At 42.2% G+C, this 19157-nt stretch overlaps 1 protein-coding gene across 1 annotated transcript in view; it reads left to right on the top strand.

Moving 5' to 3' along the window:
* The window catches only part of dachd (dachshund d), a 93745-nt gene extending 74966 nt beyond the window's left edge, over positions 1 to 18779 (top strand). The window contains exons 7-11 of the mRNA XM_085384686.1: positions 8095 to 8240; positions 10370 to 10517; positions 11237 to 11380; positions 12488 to 12556; positions 16607 to 18779. Of these exons, the coding sequence (XP_085240812.1) occupies positions 8095 to 8240; positions 10370 to 10517; positions 11237 to 11380; positions 12488 to 12556; positions 16607 to 16644 (545 nt within the window). The 3' untranslated portion in view covers positions 16645 to 18779. The remainder of the gene's footprint in view (positions 1 to 8094; positions 8241 to 10369; positions 10518 to 11236; positions 11381 to 12487; positions 12557 to 16606) is intronic.
* Positions 18780 to 19157: the final 378 nt, after the last annotated feature.

Genomic DNA, 19157 nt, shown 5'->3' with positions numbered 1-19157 from the left:
CTCCCGCTAATCACATTTCACTGAAAAAAAAGGGGGGTGGGGGGGGGGTGGGGATGCTTTTAGGAACGTTGAAAAGAGAGAGGTTCTTTTTAATCTTTGAAATGCCTCAAAAGTGACAGAATGCTTTCTCCTGCCAAGACGTGAGCCTCGGATGGGGAGATAAATATGCTGTGGTCAGCTAAGTGTATCTAGTGAGCAGAGAGGCAAATTTAATAATGCATTATCATTCACTGGCGAAGGTGAAATCTCCCTGTCCATCAGAAGGCTCAGGCCTGTTTCATGTTACCCTTCACTGCAAATGAACAAGTGCTTTACTCAGCCATACTAGAGATGCACAGTAGGCACCAGTGCTTTACTATATATGCTGCTCAGGACCGTCAGGAAAGCAGGGCCCCGTAATCAAAGCAATCATCTATCTGTCTTGACTGGAGACGTTAATGCTCACGCTTCTTTATCCTGATGAAACTGTTGTTGTTGAACAATAACCCCGTCTTTTTTTTTTCTTTCTGAGAACACAAGGTGCGTTTTACATATCTGAGCATCTGCTATTATGCAGATTATGGGAACATATTTACCTGAATGCCCTTGGACAACAGCACTAAACAATTATGAAGATTATGTACAATGCAGAAAATTTGCGATTCAAAACAATGCCTATCGTAGCGGCGGCAACTGTTGCAGACAGATAAGGTTGACCCTGAATGTGTGTTTCTGCGCTTTCCGAGACATTCTGTGGGGTTGTTTGTATAATTTAATATTTACATGTAAACAGTAATTAAGCGATGCTACCAACATGCCAAGGCCAGGCTCTGCCAAGGTAAACACCAGCCCTAGTAGTTTGCCACAGTCCATCATGTTTACAGACTTGCAGAGCTGAGTGCTGTTTGTGTGCTCTTCCTTGGCAAAGCCCATAAAGCACAACCGATTGGATGCCGAGTGTTCAACACAGTCACTCTTATCGTCTGGCAGTCTGCTCGCAGACTTGAGGACATTGTGAGTCAAACCTTTAAATTTTCACTCGGCGATAATTACGCCGCTATACTTGAGCTTTTATATCCTTTCACTGAGAAAGTAAATCATTCCTAATAAAGAGAGGAAGAATGGGGGGCGGAGGGAAAAGTGCTCGAGGACTAATTCTCTTCACTCCCTCCCTCTCTATTCTGCTTTTTGAAAGCCTTTCTCTGAGTATTCCAGTCACCTTGACTTTGCAGCTGCAGCCTTATAGTCTGTTGCTTATCCTGCCTAACCCCAGCCTGTCAATTAGGTCTTTAAAAATTAATCTCTTTAACTGGAAATACCATGCCAGCTTTCTTCCGTCTGTAAATGAAGTGTTATTAATTCACACAGCGCAAAGCCACTGTTATGAATAATGTTATCAAAACAGATTTCCACACGTTTAACACGTCGCTCCTATTAAAACCCCTTAAGTATTTTTATTACTGTGAAAACAGGACCGCTAATGGATTTGCATCAGTTTTTTGCCGCTTCCTCACCAGGCAGCCGCGGAACAAGTGCTCCTAAGCAAGGCCCTCTTTAAAAGTTTACATTTTCCCATTTTCTCTTTTGTTCTTTCATCTTCATTTAAAAAGAGAAGGGGAAAAAAAGAAAAAGAAAAGAAAAGCAGCTCAGTGTATCCAGTCTGGATTAGTGCCAGCTGTCGTCGACAGTCATTCAGCAGTAGCGGCAGAACGGCAGAGCCTCTCCCTGTAGGATTGCAATGCCAGGCAATGACACCAATGTGTCTCCCCCCTCCCACTACCCCTCCTCCGCTTCCCCACCCTACCCCACCCCTTCCTCCCAAACCCAGCAAAGCTCTGATCTAGCAGCAGGCTATCTGGCCAACCACGCCAAGCTAATACTTGTTCTATTAAAACCTGGTGATTATGGGGGATTTCCTCTCTGTTTGTTTGTTTGAATGCTTAATTATCAATATGTAATTGGCATCTGTATTGTGATGTCGGGCGCATATTCGGTGGCATATTTTGCTGGAATGTAAGTTGCTATCGGCTGGAAACAGGACTCCCCAGTCACCGTCTAAGTTAAGCTGCATGAGAAGTTGCTCTAATGAATTAATAAATGCCAAACAAAGGAGAACTAAACAAAGAGTGAGAGAAATAAATGGCTTGATGATTAGTGGGTCAGGCAGCTTAGCGGGGTGTACAGTACAAATGATCCCCCCTCTGAAATGTGAATGATTTGGGCAAAATAGCCAATCGATAGCTGAGGCCAGTTTAATCTCTGGGATTCTTCTGCTAATAAATGGGCCCGGACAATAGAGGTCAATATGCAAAGACAGTTTAAACACCTTCAAAGCTGCTCGCAGTGATGTCCTTCTCCAAGCATTATCTTCTTGACAGTTTGGGCTCGGAGTTGATAGGTGAATTACAGAAATCTATTCAAGTCTCAACTCAGCCCCCCTCCTGTCATTTCCCTTTCTGAGCCACAAGTTTATTTTGCTCCGCCACCACTGGCCTGACTTAAAACCAAGAGCGAGGATTTTAGCCCCTCAATCTTTTGCCTTAACCAACTCGCTCCTTTCCCCTTTTGTCCATCCGAACTGCGATCGTCTCTCTCTACAAAATGCCATTTTGCCTCCGCTACTGTTCTCTTTAAGAGCTCATTTGAAGCTGTGCGCTGGCAGAAACAAAAGTCCTGTATGCTTTTATGCAGTCATCACAGTCAGCCAAGCCTGTAATCCTCAGAGGTCCGATAATGACATAGCCCCTGCATTTATTACATGGAGGAGAGGAGAGAGGGAAAACGCTGACTTTGAACAAATGAACACTCTGACCTTTATGCAATAAATATGACATGGGCCGCATAAAAAGACAAGATATCTTCCTCCTGAATGGAAGTCAACACAGATCCTGCTCCCTTGCCTCTTGCTCTCGCTGTTTCCATTTCTCTCTCTCCCTGTTTTTTCCCCTCCCCTTCCTTCTCCAAGCTAATAGTTAAACAAAGGACAAAATCTCTCTTAACTGCACCATAACAGTGTAATCTGTGCCATTATGCACAGCGTACCCTCCAAAACATTTTGGGACAAGCACCTGTCAGTATTCTGATCCTTGTGTTGTTTCTTACGTTTGACCACAAGCCGGCATCAGCGACAAGAGCGTCATTGGGTATATTTGTCCCTGCTAGGAGAACACAGTTTTAACAGACAGAATCAACCTTTGACTGTGTCTTTTGTAATCTCGGCGCGATCCCAATCGAGGGTTGCGATCTTCTTCTTTTGTCACCTCAGACCGCCTCTGTGACAGTAAAGGATTTATGGTTATTTCCTCCATGCAGCCTGTCCATCTGTGGCTCTATCTTCATATGGCCTTGAGAATACGATTCAATTTATTAAAGCAAAGCAATGGACTCATTACTTTAAAAAGGTGGCACGAGCGAGCGGGAGAGAGAGAGGGGGGAGAGAAAGCGAGAGAGGGAGAAGTGACACACTGAATTGGTTATTAATGGAAAGGCACAGCCATAGGGCAGTTGAAATTTAATGATATCCTACAAGAAAATATGAGGGTGTCACTCTCCAAAAAGTCATGCTAAATGTCAACATTTTAAGGTCTCGGTGCTAATTTTATGCCTGTGCACAGTAATGTTTTGGAGAGCATTTAGGAAACACGGCCCAGTGGCCAGCCTGATTATCCCACTCACCTTCTCTCCTCTCTCCAAATGGGTTTGTGCAGCAAGCGATTTCATCTCTAAGTGAAGGGAACATTAGGGAGGGGAGAGAGAGCGACGGAGGAAAAACACGCGGTTTGATTTTCATGCTGTGATAAGAGAGTGGGAGCCAAATGTTACCTGTTAATCTAGCCCAAACCGACCGGGGCTCTTGACTTTGTCCCCCAGCAGGGATGGGGCAAACACTCATTTTCCTCTCTCCGTGATGAAAAGGAAATTAGCTTAAATGTGATGAGGGCACATTAAGTGTGTGTGCCGTGCGTGCGTGTAATGAATGTGTATGTCCGCTTGAGAGTTTTGCATACATCCGAGCATGTGAGCCTTTCCTCTTTCCTCGCAGCATATACGGCGTGTCACACACACATATGCGCGGCATATGCAAGGGATAGTCTTCCGAAAGAATTTGTCCTGTATGGCTCGTCAAACACTTTGCTTAGGACGAGCATGCTTGCGAGCCATCCAAATCTTCCTGATCGCAAGCTATCGTGTACATATTTTATTCTGCGAGGAAATGAAACCTGCTTTTATCGCATTTGCAGGGGTTACAGTTGTTAGAATCAGCATACGACATGCTACGCTACCTGTTTAAAACTCTCGCAGTTACAGCTGACTTTTCTTCTTTTTTCCTTTCCTCCAGAGTGCAGACATCATGTGCAAGATCAGCTAAGGCTCATGTTTTTTTCAAGTGCTCAAATTGCATGCAACTTCTTTTTTTTTTCTTTTTTTTTTTGCCCAGCTCTGCATCGCCACGTTCGTACGAGAAGACAGATATTTCCCTTGACAAGATTTTTCTGAACCTAGCGCTTTAAGTGCAGCTTGAATAATGCTGTGTTTGCTGCTAATGGCTGTCCGAGAGGTCATAACTACTCCATTTGAAGGAGGCTGGTTTTCTCCGCAGCCCTGGCAGGTCAAATCAAATGTAATTGTGCAGTGAAAAAGCATTGCCTTGCTTTGTGTTTCCTGTGCTGACAACCTCCAGGTTTAGCATTCAGTTCTCCTGCTGGGAGGAACACAGGTTTGCAAGGACAAAGGCTTCACCTGTCAATATATCACACTGACTGTCCAGCCAAATGTACCTCTGCTCTCCCTCTCTCTTTCCCTCTCTCTACTATCTCTCTACGTCTCTGTCACTCTTTCATTCTTCTGTTGCAGCCTCCTCTACCTCAGACCGTGCCTCACCTATCTATCCATCCGTCTTCCGTCTTCAAACATCTATCTCTCTGTTGCCGGCATCCTTCTGTCCTCTTTCTCGCTCACTCTTTTTGTGTGTCTTTTTTCCCCCCCCGTATCTTCCTCTCCTCCTGCTCACGCTTGCCTTCGTGTGAGTACTCAGCTGAAATGTCCTGAGGGACCCAGTTTCAAACACAGAAACCAGAAACATATGGCACATTTTCAACTCCCAAGGTCAATTACAGCTATTTATCCAGAGATTGCAGCTAAATTTCCCAAGGTTTCTTCTAGATTTACCACAGATTGCAATGTGTGTCTGTCACATTTTAAATCAGGCCAGTTTCCTCTGCTTCCCTCCACTCCCTGCGACTTTCCATCAAATGTTTCAAAGGCTTTCAAGTGAGTTTTAGACATGTTTTATCTCTGGTTATCATGTGCCCCATCTTTTTTGCTTCAGTTTTGCGAGGTCCAAGTGCTGCTTGCAACACAAATCTAATAACATGTAAATTGGAGATAAGCCCAGATCCCTCCAAGTGATATTTTTTACATTCATAGTTTGTCAAGTCAATTCCTGGGCCCCTGTTTTAGCAGCACAACACATGAGGAGTGAGAAAATTAACTGGATAGGTGATTCATCATTGCTAGCACACTGTCAAGGACTCCCTCTGCAGCTATTGAGAACAGGGTGGAGGAGGAGGATGGAGAGGGGAGGAGGGTGGCAGCGGCGGTGGTGGGGGGGACACGTTGTTTTAAATTATGGCATTTCATTCAGAATGCATTGTATTTACAGCGTCCCATTTTTATTTGTGGCTCCTATTATCCACCGAAACAGTTGTGCATGAAATGTTATTTGTGACAGGGGTGACCTGCGAGTGTTTTTCCACACAGTATTTCATAGTCGGGGGGCCTTAACTGTACCTTTACCGTACGGTAAGCACAAGAGGCTGTCACAGCTGCTGTTGGCAGCCTTGCTAGTGCAGAAATATCACCTGGAAACAGAGTACTCCATTCCACCGGCCCCCATCACTCCAACACCTGTCGCTGTAATTAAGTTGAAGTCAATGATTCTGGAGCGATGGTGAGAAATAAACATGCAAACACGTGCCAGCATTTGCAGCCAGGCACAGAGAGAAATGTTGGGTGGGTGGGTGGGTGGGGGAGTTGGGGGCGCTTTAACACTGGAAGCAGAGGAAACCAGCGGATTTACATCGTGTTCATTGGAATTTACATTTGAGTTTCATTAAGCCACTTTTGATTATATTGATGAAATTAGCCACTTATTAGATCCCCCAAATCCCCCACCTTTTTTTTTTTTTTTTTTTTTTGTGAAAATGCCACTATTTATGTGCAGCTCCTGGTGGAAATGTTATTTGACAAGAGGTGCTGTACGGTAGTTTGAGTCTGTCGAACAAAACACGCTGTTTGCTTTTCCCAGAGCATGACAGGTTGTTTCCCCTGCAACAAAGCCATCAAATATTCTCTGTGATCCAACATTGTGTTGGAGGGGAGGCCTGCTGAGTGGGAAGCCGGAGTTTGTTAAAGCAATGATTTATGATTAATGCCAACACTAAATAAGGGACAAAGTGCCTACAGTACAAATCAATTACAAAGCTACAACAGCAGACCTTTCCCCGAGGTCTACTAACGTCTCTAGTTGTTATGGAGATTTTATTGGAGGTGGGTGATGCATGCATATAATGCACGCAATACATCTATATCAACCTGAGCTGGAGCCAACTGTAATGCTTTTGATCTTTGATTAGTTACTTTATTGAGATAAAATGGGACTTTCATGTCGTGCCACTGTATAAGGGAGGGTGCATTTTATATCTCAACCCAGACGCCCACCTCGGAATGCAGACAGGATTGCACCAAACAAAATAAATTACCGCAGGAGTGGCTTCTTAAAAGTAGGCAATTCATTATTTTTATGAAGTCAAATTATAAACAAATTTTAATCCATTAGGCAACCATCCATTCTAATTAATCAACAGGAGTGAACTCCATCTGAAAAAGGAGAAAGGTTGTTTACTCTCTCCACGGACCAGCGGTGCATATTTCACCATCTTCCCCACTCAGGAAGAGAAGGGGGGAGAAGGGGAAAAAAAGATCTCCAAATTACAAACCTAAACTGTGAATCCTAACACTCGACTTTTGGCGGTGAGATGTTTCCAGGGCATTTGCAGATGCTTGAAATAATCTCCAATGTTTTTGCTCAATCTGCTCTGAGGATGGGTGAAATAAATACTTTAAACTAATTAATGTAAGACCAGCTGTTCCCAGCACTTGGCTGGCGTTGGTGAATATTGATGGGAGGGAGAGGCAGGGCTGTTCAGCTCCGCTCGCTGTTTGTTCAAGATTCAGCCTGCCACATAAACAGATATGAATACTGGATGAGAGCAGAGAGGTGCTGTGCACAACACAGCCAGGGTTCCACATTACAAATAAAACTTTTCCCCCCTTTCATTAAATTAACAATTAAACAGCTGATGGCGCAGGCTTCCTGTGGAGACCTTTTTAGACTTGGATGTGTTTAATAAAGTGTCTCTCTGCAAGATGGTAACACTTAGAAATTCCTGGCTTGATAAAAAGCTCACTGGGCAAAAACATGTGTCAGATCTGATGGGGCAGCAAACGGCACTGTCTGACATACTGTTTTAGTTTGACCAGGCTGTACGTGTTTCTGCCGCTCTGCCTCCTGCTTTCTCTCCCCTCCCTCTAAAGCTCCTCCTTCCTCCTCTGAGGCCCGGTGGAGAGGCTGGACAGCAGATGGCAGGGCCCTACCCTTCTGCCGGTGATGAATGGAGGATGATGTCATCTTAAGTTTGACAGTCACCCATGCGTGCATACATAAAGGAAGCCCAAGCCTCTGGGGTCAAACTTCTGGCCTGCTTCTGATTTTTTGGAGTCCACATGACATCTCTTAAATGGGGGAAGCTGGATTTATGTCCTGGTTGATATTGTTCAACTCCACCATTCAGGCTGAGAGAAGAGGCAAAAAAATATGAAGGAATGTCCAAGGGAGCAATCTGTCCACTATATTTCTGAGTGGAAAGGATAGCTGGGATTGGCTCCTAGAGATCAATACAGGCCCAGCCATTGCTGCTGGTCAACTTGATTCAGGATCAATATGTATTAGCTTACCAACAAAAAAGCTGCTTACATATATGGCCACTTACTTTCAAGTGGAGCAACTTTTAGTAATCATCAATCAGTCTTTGTTGTTACTGTTTTTCTTTGCAGAGGACAACCCAATGTGCACTCCAACAGCAAGAGATAGCTACGAGCGGTTGTCACTGGCTGGACAGACCCTGCCTCCGGGATTCCCTTCACCTTTTCTCTTCCCAGACGGCCTGTCATCAATAGAGACTCTCCTTACCAACATACAGGTATTGTTGCTCACTTGTGTTCTTGTAGTAAACTTTGCGTTGAACCTTTGACCTCAGATATGAGGGCCTCTACGTGGTCAGACTTAAAAAAGCCTGGAAAGGTTTCCAGCTGCACCCTACTAGATCAGCTTTGCGGGATTTATAGTTTTTTTTAAGCCTTACTTACTGTATCTCGTCGCGGGCCTTAGTTGAATTCCACAGTTCACCCTCACTGCCTTTAAGAAAGTTTTTCTGATTGGCTGGCCCTTGCAAACTGAACAGTAGGTGGGTGGAGCTTCTATGTTCACAGCTAGAGCTATGTGCCTGGGACAAGCATATTAAGGATGTGAAATTCTTATAGATTTTTAAAGGTACAGTGCGTAAAATGTCACCACTAGATGTCAGCAGATTGCAGTCAACTGAATATTGTTTTATCCCTCCCAATTCAAGTTCATAATCCTAGCTACAGTGACCGCCGTACCACAGTGTTAGCTTATAACCTGCTGTTGTTGTTTAGCCGGCTTGTTGTCAGGTGTCCGGAGACAGGAGGGTCTCAGGACAGTGATAAGTGCAACAATATTAGGAATAAATAAGCACATTTCACAGTTCAGGAGATGAGGTGAAGAATGATTATGAAGTGAAGATGTGAAGAAGTGAGAACAAATTAAAAAAGAAATGATGCAAATACAAATGTAAAAATGTTAAGTGGTCATATAAAGTTTGAAAGAGCAATTTGTCATCTTTAAATTAAAAGTAACTTATAAAGTGTACTATGTACGTGGCAGGTCTAGCTACAGGCAGAAAGGCGATGTACATAAATAACCTCAAAACATTTCTTATTGTACCTTTAAAGCTCTTCACAAAATCTCTGTCAGTATGTTCTACTGTTTAAGTTTCTCTGCAATATTAAGGCTTCTGATGCTATAAGTCAGTGTTACAGAGTAAGAGCTAATTTCTTTGTCCGAGAAAACTTCATGACACGAAGATTTGAATGGACAGTTTGCAGACCTTAAGCACTATCTGCTCAGAACTCCATTTAAGCTGCAACTCAAACACCCTCAGTCAGAAAGATGAATGTATTTGCCTTCTGTCTGAGTGTAATGATGTGTGTACGCTGCTGCCCTTCTCGTTGCACTTGTACCGTTGGCACCAGAGTCCTGCTTCTCTTTTGGCTCTGCGTGGTAATTAGAAAGGCACAAGTAAACCCACTGCGAGCTCCCAACACTCCTCTAAGTCATCTTTGATAATGATCTTCGCATTGAATATTTATATACAAATCAACAAAATGAAACCAAGCAGAAAATTAAGATAAAGCAACTTAGAATAAATTGGGGTTAGAGGAATCAACAATTAGTACGCTATAGCCCAGTGCATTGGATATAATTGCATGTGGATGGGGACTAATTGTGATGAAAGTGCCACTTCTATACGTGCACAGAACTGTGCAACATGTAATTCAGGACAGTCAGGAGTATATGATGAGTTGCTTGTCATTTTTGTTCATATTATGAACCCCCGCTGTGCTGTGTAAGTCTGTAAAGTTACAGCAGAGAGAGAATAAGCTGGTGTTGTCCATAGTAATCGTTTACCCTCTACTTAACCAAATTCATCTCAAGTGTTTCCTGTTTTTCTTCTTTTTCTGACAAACTTCCCTTTTCTTAACGTTTGCTTCCTTTAGCTCTAACTTGTTAAAGCTGTCAACAGTTGTATTTCACAGTTTTGACCAAAAGGGGTCAGACATATGCAGCACTCACATCAGTATTCTGTATCTAAAAAAAACAAAACAAAGAAGAAGAAGAAAGAAAATAACTACCCCACACTCTTGTAGATCTGTACCCAGAGCTGTGGAGCAAAAGGTTGCACTAAAAGGCACCGTCATGGGTAAGAGGCTAGTTCAGGTGACAGTCTGACTGAAAGGAAACGTGTAGAAGCAGTCAGCTTTTGGCCCTGTGTTCTGCTTCAGCGCTGTGGGCAGTACAAAGAGCTGCTGTGACATACTTTCAGTGTGGTTTGCTGTCACTTCATCTTGAAGCTCTTAAATAGACCACATCATTCTCTCTCTGCCCCCCCACTCATCCCTTTTTTGCTGTATATCTCGCTGTGTATATATTCATTGGTGTGTGTTTCTGTATGCGTGTGCGTGTGTGCAGGGCCTGCTCAAAGTGGCAATTGACAATGCGCGGGCTCAGGAGAAGCAGGTGCAGCTGGAGAAGACAGAGCTGAAAATGGAGCTGTTCAGAGAGAGGGAGCTCAGGGAGACTCTGGAGAAGCAGCTCGCCATGGAGCAGAAGAACAGAGGTACTGCCTGACGACTGCCTGGCACTGTCAGCCGTGTGTGTGTGTGTGTGTGTGTGTGTGTGTGTGTGTGTGTGTGTGTGTGTGTAAGAGAGAGTGAGAGCAGGTGGGTGGGCTTGTGCACAACTGTGTACAGTGTTCTCATGTTCAGACTTCACAGGCCTGTGCTCATGTAGATATGATCGCTCCTGAATGTATATAAGCAATTCTCCATGTATGTTTAATGCTTCTGATTAAAGCAGACATAAGCTTCTGTGTGCTTCTGTGGCTGCACATAATGTGATAGCATAGCTCTGGTTTTCCCCCTCTTAGTCTGTTAACATAATTGGAAATACACACTCGATACAGATTTACTCTCAGTCTCATGTAAAATGCATCACAGTCATATGCTAACTGTATCGTTTATGTTTAATGAGAGAAACTCATGAAAAATATCCCAATAAATTTTTCAATTAGCTTTAATTCCCTCTAGCAGTTTACTAAGTCACAGTGAGTATTTACTCAGAATCTCTTCTTTAAGGAAATATCTTTATATATAATAAAATATTTAGGATTAATTGAGTTTCCCTTTTCCATAATAGTGTGCTACACTGACTAAAAAAAAAGATTACCATCTTTCTGCTAGAGTATGGTGATAATCACATTTCATTTGAAAATAAGGCACCGCTAATTTGCCCCAGAGCTCATTTTATTTTCCCGCTGTGGTCTTTTCCTCGTCTTAGCCATCATTCAGAAGCGTCTGAAGAAGGAGAAGAAGGCCAAGAGGAAACTCCAAGAAGCTCTGGAGTATGAATCCAAAAGGAGAGAGCAGGCCGAGCAGACCCTGAAGCAGCCCTCGCCCTCTGACAGCATGCGCTCACTCAACGGTCAGACACTCCACAGTGAGACAGTGTTGCTGTACATGACTACTTAAGTGTGGAATTTAGAGGGACAAATAAGGAAAAGAAATCAAATGCTGGAATTCTTCCCGAGGAAAAGTGATAAAACAAAACAAAAATGATCTATTATTTATCCACATCAAATATTTTTTAGTTGCTATCTCATTTCAACTGCAACTTTCCCACAGTCAACTTATACATTTGCTTTCTGTTCTCATTATGTCCTTCTACTACTATTACAGCACCCAGTCATTTCAATTATCATTTAATCTACCTCTTGATTAATTGATTAGTCATTTAACATGTCTAAAATATCCATGGTGACATATCTTTACATGATTACCTTTGTTCTGTCAGAGGCAAAATACATTACGCTGACTATGACACGCGTTTAGAAGGCTGGAACAGACAACATCAGCATTAATTGATGAACAAAATAGTTCCAAATGATTTATTTTGCTCTCTATCTGCAAGCCGATTGGCTGACGTTTTCAGCTCTAACGAGTACTCTACACAGGGATGTATCCCGGTGTAAGCACACAGACAAGCACACCTTTCCAGCACCTTTGAGGTACAAGTACATTTCCTCAATTATTGATCACTGTGTTTATCTGACAGCTCTAAGCTGGCAGAAGCCCAGTTCCATTTGTAAAAGAAACGTTCACTTCAATGCGTCAGTCATTAATGCACAAGCTCAGCCGTATCAAAGTGGCATTCTTTTATCATTAGTTCACTGGTCTGCCACTAGCGGTGCGCAGTATGGAGTTATTAAGGCAATTAGAAAAAAAAATCAAAACACGACTGTTCATATTAGGTGCAGGTGTAACGTTGCTTTGCTAGCTTTATTTCATCAAGCCACGCTGGGGTTTTTAGTTTAAAAGATTGTTATTTCAAAGTGTTAAATCAAGGATTTCTTTCTTTCTCTCCCACCCTCCCAAACACTGTTGGTAATTAAAGCGAGAAACGGGACGCATGCGGCTTAGATAGAGATTGACATCTTAGTCTCTTGTTTTGAATGAATGATGCTGTGAAAGTGGCATTGTGATAGGTGGATGTCAGGGATGTTTAACGGCGGTGATCCCTCTCTTCTCTCAGAATCTCTGACCCCTGAGATGGAGAGTGACCGCAGCAGTGGGAGAACAGATGCTGAAAGGACAATACAAGGTACAGGGGCTCAGATGAGACAATAAATCTCCCTCTCTTTCTCTGGCTCTCACTTTTGCTCTCTTCCTCTGTTGTCCCCCCACTCCCTTTCTCTCTCACCCTCCTTTGCACACACACACACACACACACACACACACACACACACACACACACACACACACACACACACACACGCTGCTTCAGTTTATGAACATTAGAGTTTCTGTGCCTGCTGTTCAGACATACAGCTCACCATCTGGGCCACAGCACTAGGTCAAGATCATTGGTTTTCTGTAGAAATAATATTGTTCTTTCTCTTGACTTTTAGTGGGTGTGATGCTTTTAGGGAAAGAGGTAAAACTCGCGTGGGATAGAGCTGGAAAATAGCGAAAAAGCTAAGCTGTAAGGTCGTGGAAAAAAAAAAGACTTTTAAAAAAAAGTTGTTTATTTACAACTCAGGCGGCATTAATGAGTCATAAAACCACAAAAAGCAGTGGAATCCCTCCTTTGATAGTCATAAACGGGGCAAATCAATCCATTTTATGAATAAGCCTTGTACATTTTTAATGGTTTGTTTGTTTGTTAGCCTTGGGGGTGCAGTATGTGTTTGGGGAAGGGCGCTCCAGCGATAACCTCTGTAGACTGTCTGCTATCTGTGTTTACCCAGATACAAGACACCTCACAGAGGTTGAATATCCTCATTATTACTCGAACGTAATGCTTTAATACGCCTCAGCTGCATCTGCTCAGAACTGCCCTTATCAGTGGGAGAGGTCCCAATTTATCCAGGAAAATGCTGCACGTAATTTGCTGTGAAAAGTGGGGGAATGTTCAGTTTTGTGAATAAGTTAGGTCCCTTTAACTCTTTAATGTATGATTAGTCTACTTGAACTGATATTTTGTGAAAGGGCAAAAATAAGAGGAAATGTAGCAAGAGAAATAATGACTTCTCCTTAATTAAATGTCATTCAGTCACTGCGGGGATCTGAAACAGTTTGATGCCCCCACCCACCCCACCCGAAAAAAAGAAAGGAAAAAAAAAAAGGGAAATCCATATGTCATCATTTAAAAGATAACTTCCAGATACAGCGCAATTATAGCTCTCTATTTCATACCAAATTAGTATATTTAGCCCCCTTTAATTTCTAATATTTCACACTTTCGTCAAGAGCCTGCCTCTTTGTGATGTAATTGTGTCAGATTCAATGTGTTAAAGCTTTTGCACTTAAAGTGACAGCAGCCATTGTCCTGCTGCGATGTAAAGTCGGGGTCGAAATGATTATTTTTCCTCGTCTAATCCCGGTTCGAAACACCATGATGGGAGCGTAGAGCATATAATTTTTGTGGTCTCTCAATCACTCTGATCATTGCCTCGAAGAGTGGAATGAAGGCGGAAACCGAATAACAGGCTGCACTTTGTGTTTTGTTCAATTAGAGAAGCATTTGTCTGCCACCCATGTCTCCTCTACTCTACTCTGCAAGCCTCGCCGTATAATTAACCTCAAATGGCAAAAAATGATGTTGATAAATTACACAAGCAGAAGGGGGAAAAAAACAAGCCTATCACTCGCATGAAAGCCGAGAGAAATGTGTGGGTATAGTCTCAACTCCAAACTCAGGGAGGCGAACGGGGAGGGAGAGGGAGCGAGAGAGAGAGGGGTGGAAAAAAAAATAATGAGGGCATAATTTTAGAGAACTAATTATTTCTATTTGTCTTTTGTCACACTTCTCTAATTCTGCGATATTAACACAGTCTGTGTTTATTAATTGCTTTTACAGTGTTTTGAATCGGGTCCAAGAGGGAGCGTGGCTCTTTTCACAGGCAGGCGAGCTACTGGGACTGTACCTCGCCAGTACTGCCTGGCAACGGTGCGCACGCGAATATCTTCCCCCAGTATCTTCTCTGGTTCCCTGCCGCTTCCCCACTCGACGTGTTCGGCAAGTTTACACGACCCTGCGCGCGGAGATAAAGTTCTTTGTTGCAAGATTAAACATCAAAACAGTTAAAGTGAAATTAAAATTAAATGAATGAATGTCACTGAAGCAAAAAAGACTGTAATTAATGGATCCCTTAATTGTCTTCATAAAATATTTGCATGGGCATAATTTGCATAATTTACATGTATTAATTAATCTTTCAAAGGAATTTTATGCTGAGAGAAGCCAAAAATTCCCTTTGTTTTATTTAGCATCTAATGAAATATTTATTCTCTTTAATGAACTTTTCATCTTGATTTGAATATAAAAATACGAAAAGTTTTAACATATTTTAATGAGACAGCCTTTCATAAAACAACGTGTCAAGACGTCGCCAGTTTTACGGGGGTTTTTTTCCCCCCCGTCGCGTGTGTAAAGCAGATGTTTCAACATTTGCGCTAATATCAGCGCCGATTTCAGGAAGTATTTGAATCGGGGAGATTTGTTTGTCGAGTTCCCACCTCCCACTCCCCCCCCCCGCTTTCGTGATCATTTCATCTGTCAGGAGCAAAACGCCGCGATGTTTAAGCCCCTCTCGACAGTGTATTAAATGTCATCCTCTATCAAATAATCGCATTCTCTTTGTTTTCATTAACACCCCTATAAATTGCTCCAACTGTGAAGCTGGGCAGGCAGGCAGACAGACTGCGAGGTGATGCTTGATCTGCTGTTGTGGGCTTGTGTGCATGTGTGCGTCGAGTTGTGCATACCTAACCCACACCCCCCCCACACACACACTCGCACAAATTCAAACACCCCCACCCCCCTCCATCTTTGGCTTTCTGTTCTTGCTACTGCTGCATTCATGCTGTAATGACTTTTACACAGAACTCAGTGGTTGTTGCTTGAATAGAGGCAGCCAGAGTGCAATGCCTTTGAGACCTACAGCAGTGCTGGGTAATTAGCCTGTGTGTTTGTACACCCCTCATCCTCCCCCCCCCCAAAAACACACAGTACATACACACACACACACACACACACACACACACTCATACACACAACAAGCTTTTGTTGTCTCCCCCGTCTGTGCACAATTCATAAAACACAGCCTAAAAGGGAGGGCAGGACTAATTGATAAAATATTGATAATGTAATGAGCATATAGATGATAATAAAGCACCCCAAAAATGTGTGTTAAAATAACAGCAATAGGATGTTTTTAATTAGCGGAGGTGAATGCTGTCTCTTCTGTTTCCAAGACATCGTAATCAGGTGCATCCTCTGCGGCTCGGCGGAATAGTAGTCAAGCGCCGTCTCTGATGTCCTGCACGGCTTGTGTCATGTCCGACAACGCGCGCCGCTAAACGCCTTTGTGCGCGTTTCTCTTTAACATTGAATTATTTAGGCGCACTGCCATGGAGAGGTGTGCTTCTTAAAGGCATTACCGTGGCACTCTCCAGCAGAGGAAATGTGAAGGTAATAAACGTCAAACATGCTCCTGAGCTGTGCCTAACAGATGCTTTTACCAGCTCAGTGTCGGAGCAGCGCTGCTCGCTCAGGCGAACACTCAGACAAGAGTGTTTGCCTGAAATGGACAAAGCTCGTTAGGTTGGAGGTGTCTGGAGATAACGTAGCAATGGAATGTCTGCCATTTCTAATAAACACCATTCCCATGCAGGAAATGTCACTTAGCGAGCGCCTTACGTCGTAAGTGCAGGATTATGTTCAACAAGGATATCAGTTTAGATGTGTTAAATATGTGTGATGAGTCTCGTGCGTCATTGTTATAACTGCTTTTACACTGTTGGCATTAAAATATGCATGTACGCTCTGTGTTTATATATCTATGCTGATGTAGCGTGCCACACTTTGTATTGGTGTTTTCCCTCTGATATCACCAAGTTTCTTGTAGTGGTTGGAAGTAATAAAGTAAAAAGTCTGCATGATATTTAATCATATTTGTCATGGCTGCTAACTTAATCTTATCCCCAAATCAGTTTATGAATTCATAGCGGTGCCGCTGAAATTGAAAGACTACAGGGCAACATTTCAAAGTTAGGTTTCATCAACAATCGCATCCTGAGTAGTGCTTTTTACGTCAGCGGGATGTTAGCTGTTGGCTAATCTTTGGCTTCTGTGTGTTCTCTGTTGCAGATGGAAGACTTTTCTTGAAAACCACAGTGATGTACTGATAAGGCCACGAGGAGCTGGAGGAATTTAAAAAAAAAAAAAGAGAGAGCGAGAAAAAAGGGGGCGGGGTGGGGAGAAAGAAAGAAAAGAAAACTCACGAAGACTTTCGAGAGCCCTTATCCAGGCAGATTTAGTAGTGGAAGGAAGTCAAGCTGCTTGTAGGAGTTCAATGGACATGCTGTGTTCACCCCAGTGCTGGACAAGGTTGAGTTTGAATGTAGAATAAGGAGTCTTTTTTTCATCGCAGAGGCCAACTATGAAATAGTTTGACAAAGCAGGTTTTGACACAACAGCTTGGCCAACGTGAAGGATAAACATATATATTGAGCACAGTAAAAATGTACCCATGGTACATGGTTGGTAATAACTCATAAATTAACAGCACTGAAGATTTTTATACTGTATCTCAGCCAGCGAGAAAGCTTCAAAAAAAAAGAAGAAGAAGAAGAAGAAATCCGACTGAAGTTCTGTTTTGTATTTCAAATTGAATTTTGAGAAGCTAACGAGATGAACCTTTGTGTGTGGGCGGGGTGGGAAGGGGGAGGGAGGGGAAACGTGAGTTTATCCATGTGTTCATCAAAAGAAGAAGAAGACGACTGATGTTTGATTTTCATGTTTTCTAAATTAGATGATAATACAATCAAGTTTCCTTTTTACATTTGTTGTACATACGAGATCCGATGATGCTGATAGGAAAAACTCACTCCAGTCAAACCCGAGTGGATTGATAAGGTATGTGTATATAATGTTAAGAGGTATTGTGTATGCAGTAGAACTATTAGGCAAACAATACCGCCATTTATATAAACCTTCAGTTTTTGTTTTGTTTTTTTGTTCTTTTTTTTCCGTTTTGTTTCGTTCTATCTCTGAGCCGTCATCCTTTCCTATAGCTGCCATTTTGGTGAGAAAGCATGCAGGCATGTAAATGTTTGTCCTGGAATTATGATATTTAATAAATCCTATATTGTGCTGAACAAATACTAGGGTTGACTCACTCAAGCCCGGATGATTTTAAAAACATAATTAACAAATGTTTCACTTTCAAAAATGAGGGGTTTTTTTGTTTTGTTTTTTTTGCTGTCAATACTACTGTAATCTTTGTAACAGAGGTAATATTTCTTGGAATTTACTGTACATTTTTGTCATGAGGCACACTCAGAAATCAGCACCTCTCGATGCGTTTTTTAAAAAAAAAGAAGAAGAAGAAAAAAGATGAATTATTGTCGTGTCAGCTTGAAAAACAATCAGTCATGATGCAACCTTTCAAATCTAAACGCTATTTGATTACATTGCTCTAATCCCTGTTTGACCTATACAAATACACTTTTTTTATTTTAGTTTTTTTTATAGGGTTTCAAGATATCCCAATAAGAAAAGATTCATAATTTTACTGTTACTTTCCCTAAAGACTTTTGGAGTTTTGGTGCTGAAACACCTGTGTATATTCTCAAGACATAAACTGATGTCAGTCCTTTAACTGCAAAACAGTTTAGACCTTTTGCGTTATAATCAGGAGAAGAAGAAGGAGGAGGAGGAGGGAGAGTGTCCCATGTTCACAATGTTTGTTCTTTTTTGTTCTCAATGGAGTGTCTAGGTCTGTTGTCACTGATAACTTATATAACTTCTTGAATCATCTCCTCATTGTATTTCAAATTCAAATAAAGTTAACATGTTGATGATAAACCCAATGTTTGTGACACAGTTCTGTGCCATTGACGTGTTTGAAGCGGTTGCCCCACAATACGCTGATGTAACATTTCCAGATTGCACATTGATATTGCTGAAACATAAACACACAGATCTTTACCACTGCGATACCCAAACATGATTTTATGGAAACATGGGGGCATCTGCTTTCTTTGAGGTCGTATAGTTGTGTTCATTTTAGGGACATTTACAATCAGCCTTCAGACTTTTAACTCTTTTCTATGTATTAAGAATGAATGAACATATTGTTCTTTGCTTTTTAAAGCAGTAAAAAAATGTGTATAATCAGATGATGGGAATAACTTCTGTACAATTTCCTTTCTTTTCACTGACTCCAGATGCAAGTGCGAGTGTGCCCTTTGACTTGTGTGTGTGTGTGTTTAATGCATAGGCTGATCTTAGATAAAAGACGCAAATGAGGGTGTGACCAAGCTCACTGTAAATAAATTACTTCATGTGTACTTCCGTGTGTATGATGCTAATTCACAATATATTGCCCTAAAATGATAAACAAAAACACTCCCTTTAACCAGCCCTGCACGATGAATGGCCATGCTTCGTAATATCCGCATTAAAAAGCACTTGGGGTCTCGCTGAGCTGTTGAGAAATCATAAAGCTGTTATAGTCGTGCTGCCTTTTTGTTTTGTGAGTGTGATATTGGCAACGTTTCGGCAGCATAATATGTTTTCCTTGTGTGCATGCTTTCTGACGCAGTCGTGTCCACAGTGGAATAATTTCCTTTGCACACTTAAAGTACTAGCTGAGGTAAGCACAAATTCATTAAAAGTTTTTGAAAGCTGTCAAATC

The sequence above is a fragment of the Rhamphochromis longiceps genome, linkage group LG16, assembly GCF_057381845.1.
Source record: "Rhamphochromis longiceps isolate RC_006_pf linkage group LG16, R_longiceps_female_GT1.1, whole genome shotgun sequence".
In the NCBI taxonomy this organism is placed as follows: Eukaryota; Metazoa; Chordata; class Actinopteri; order Cichliformes; family Cichlidae; genus Rhamphochromis; species Rhamphochromis longiceps.
This window is presented reverse-complemented; position numbering and strand designations above follow the sequence as displayed.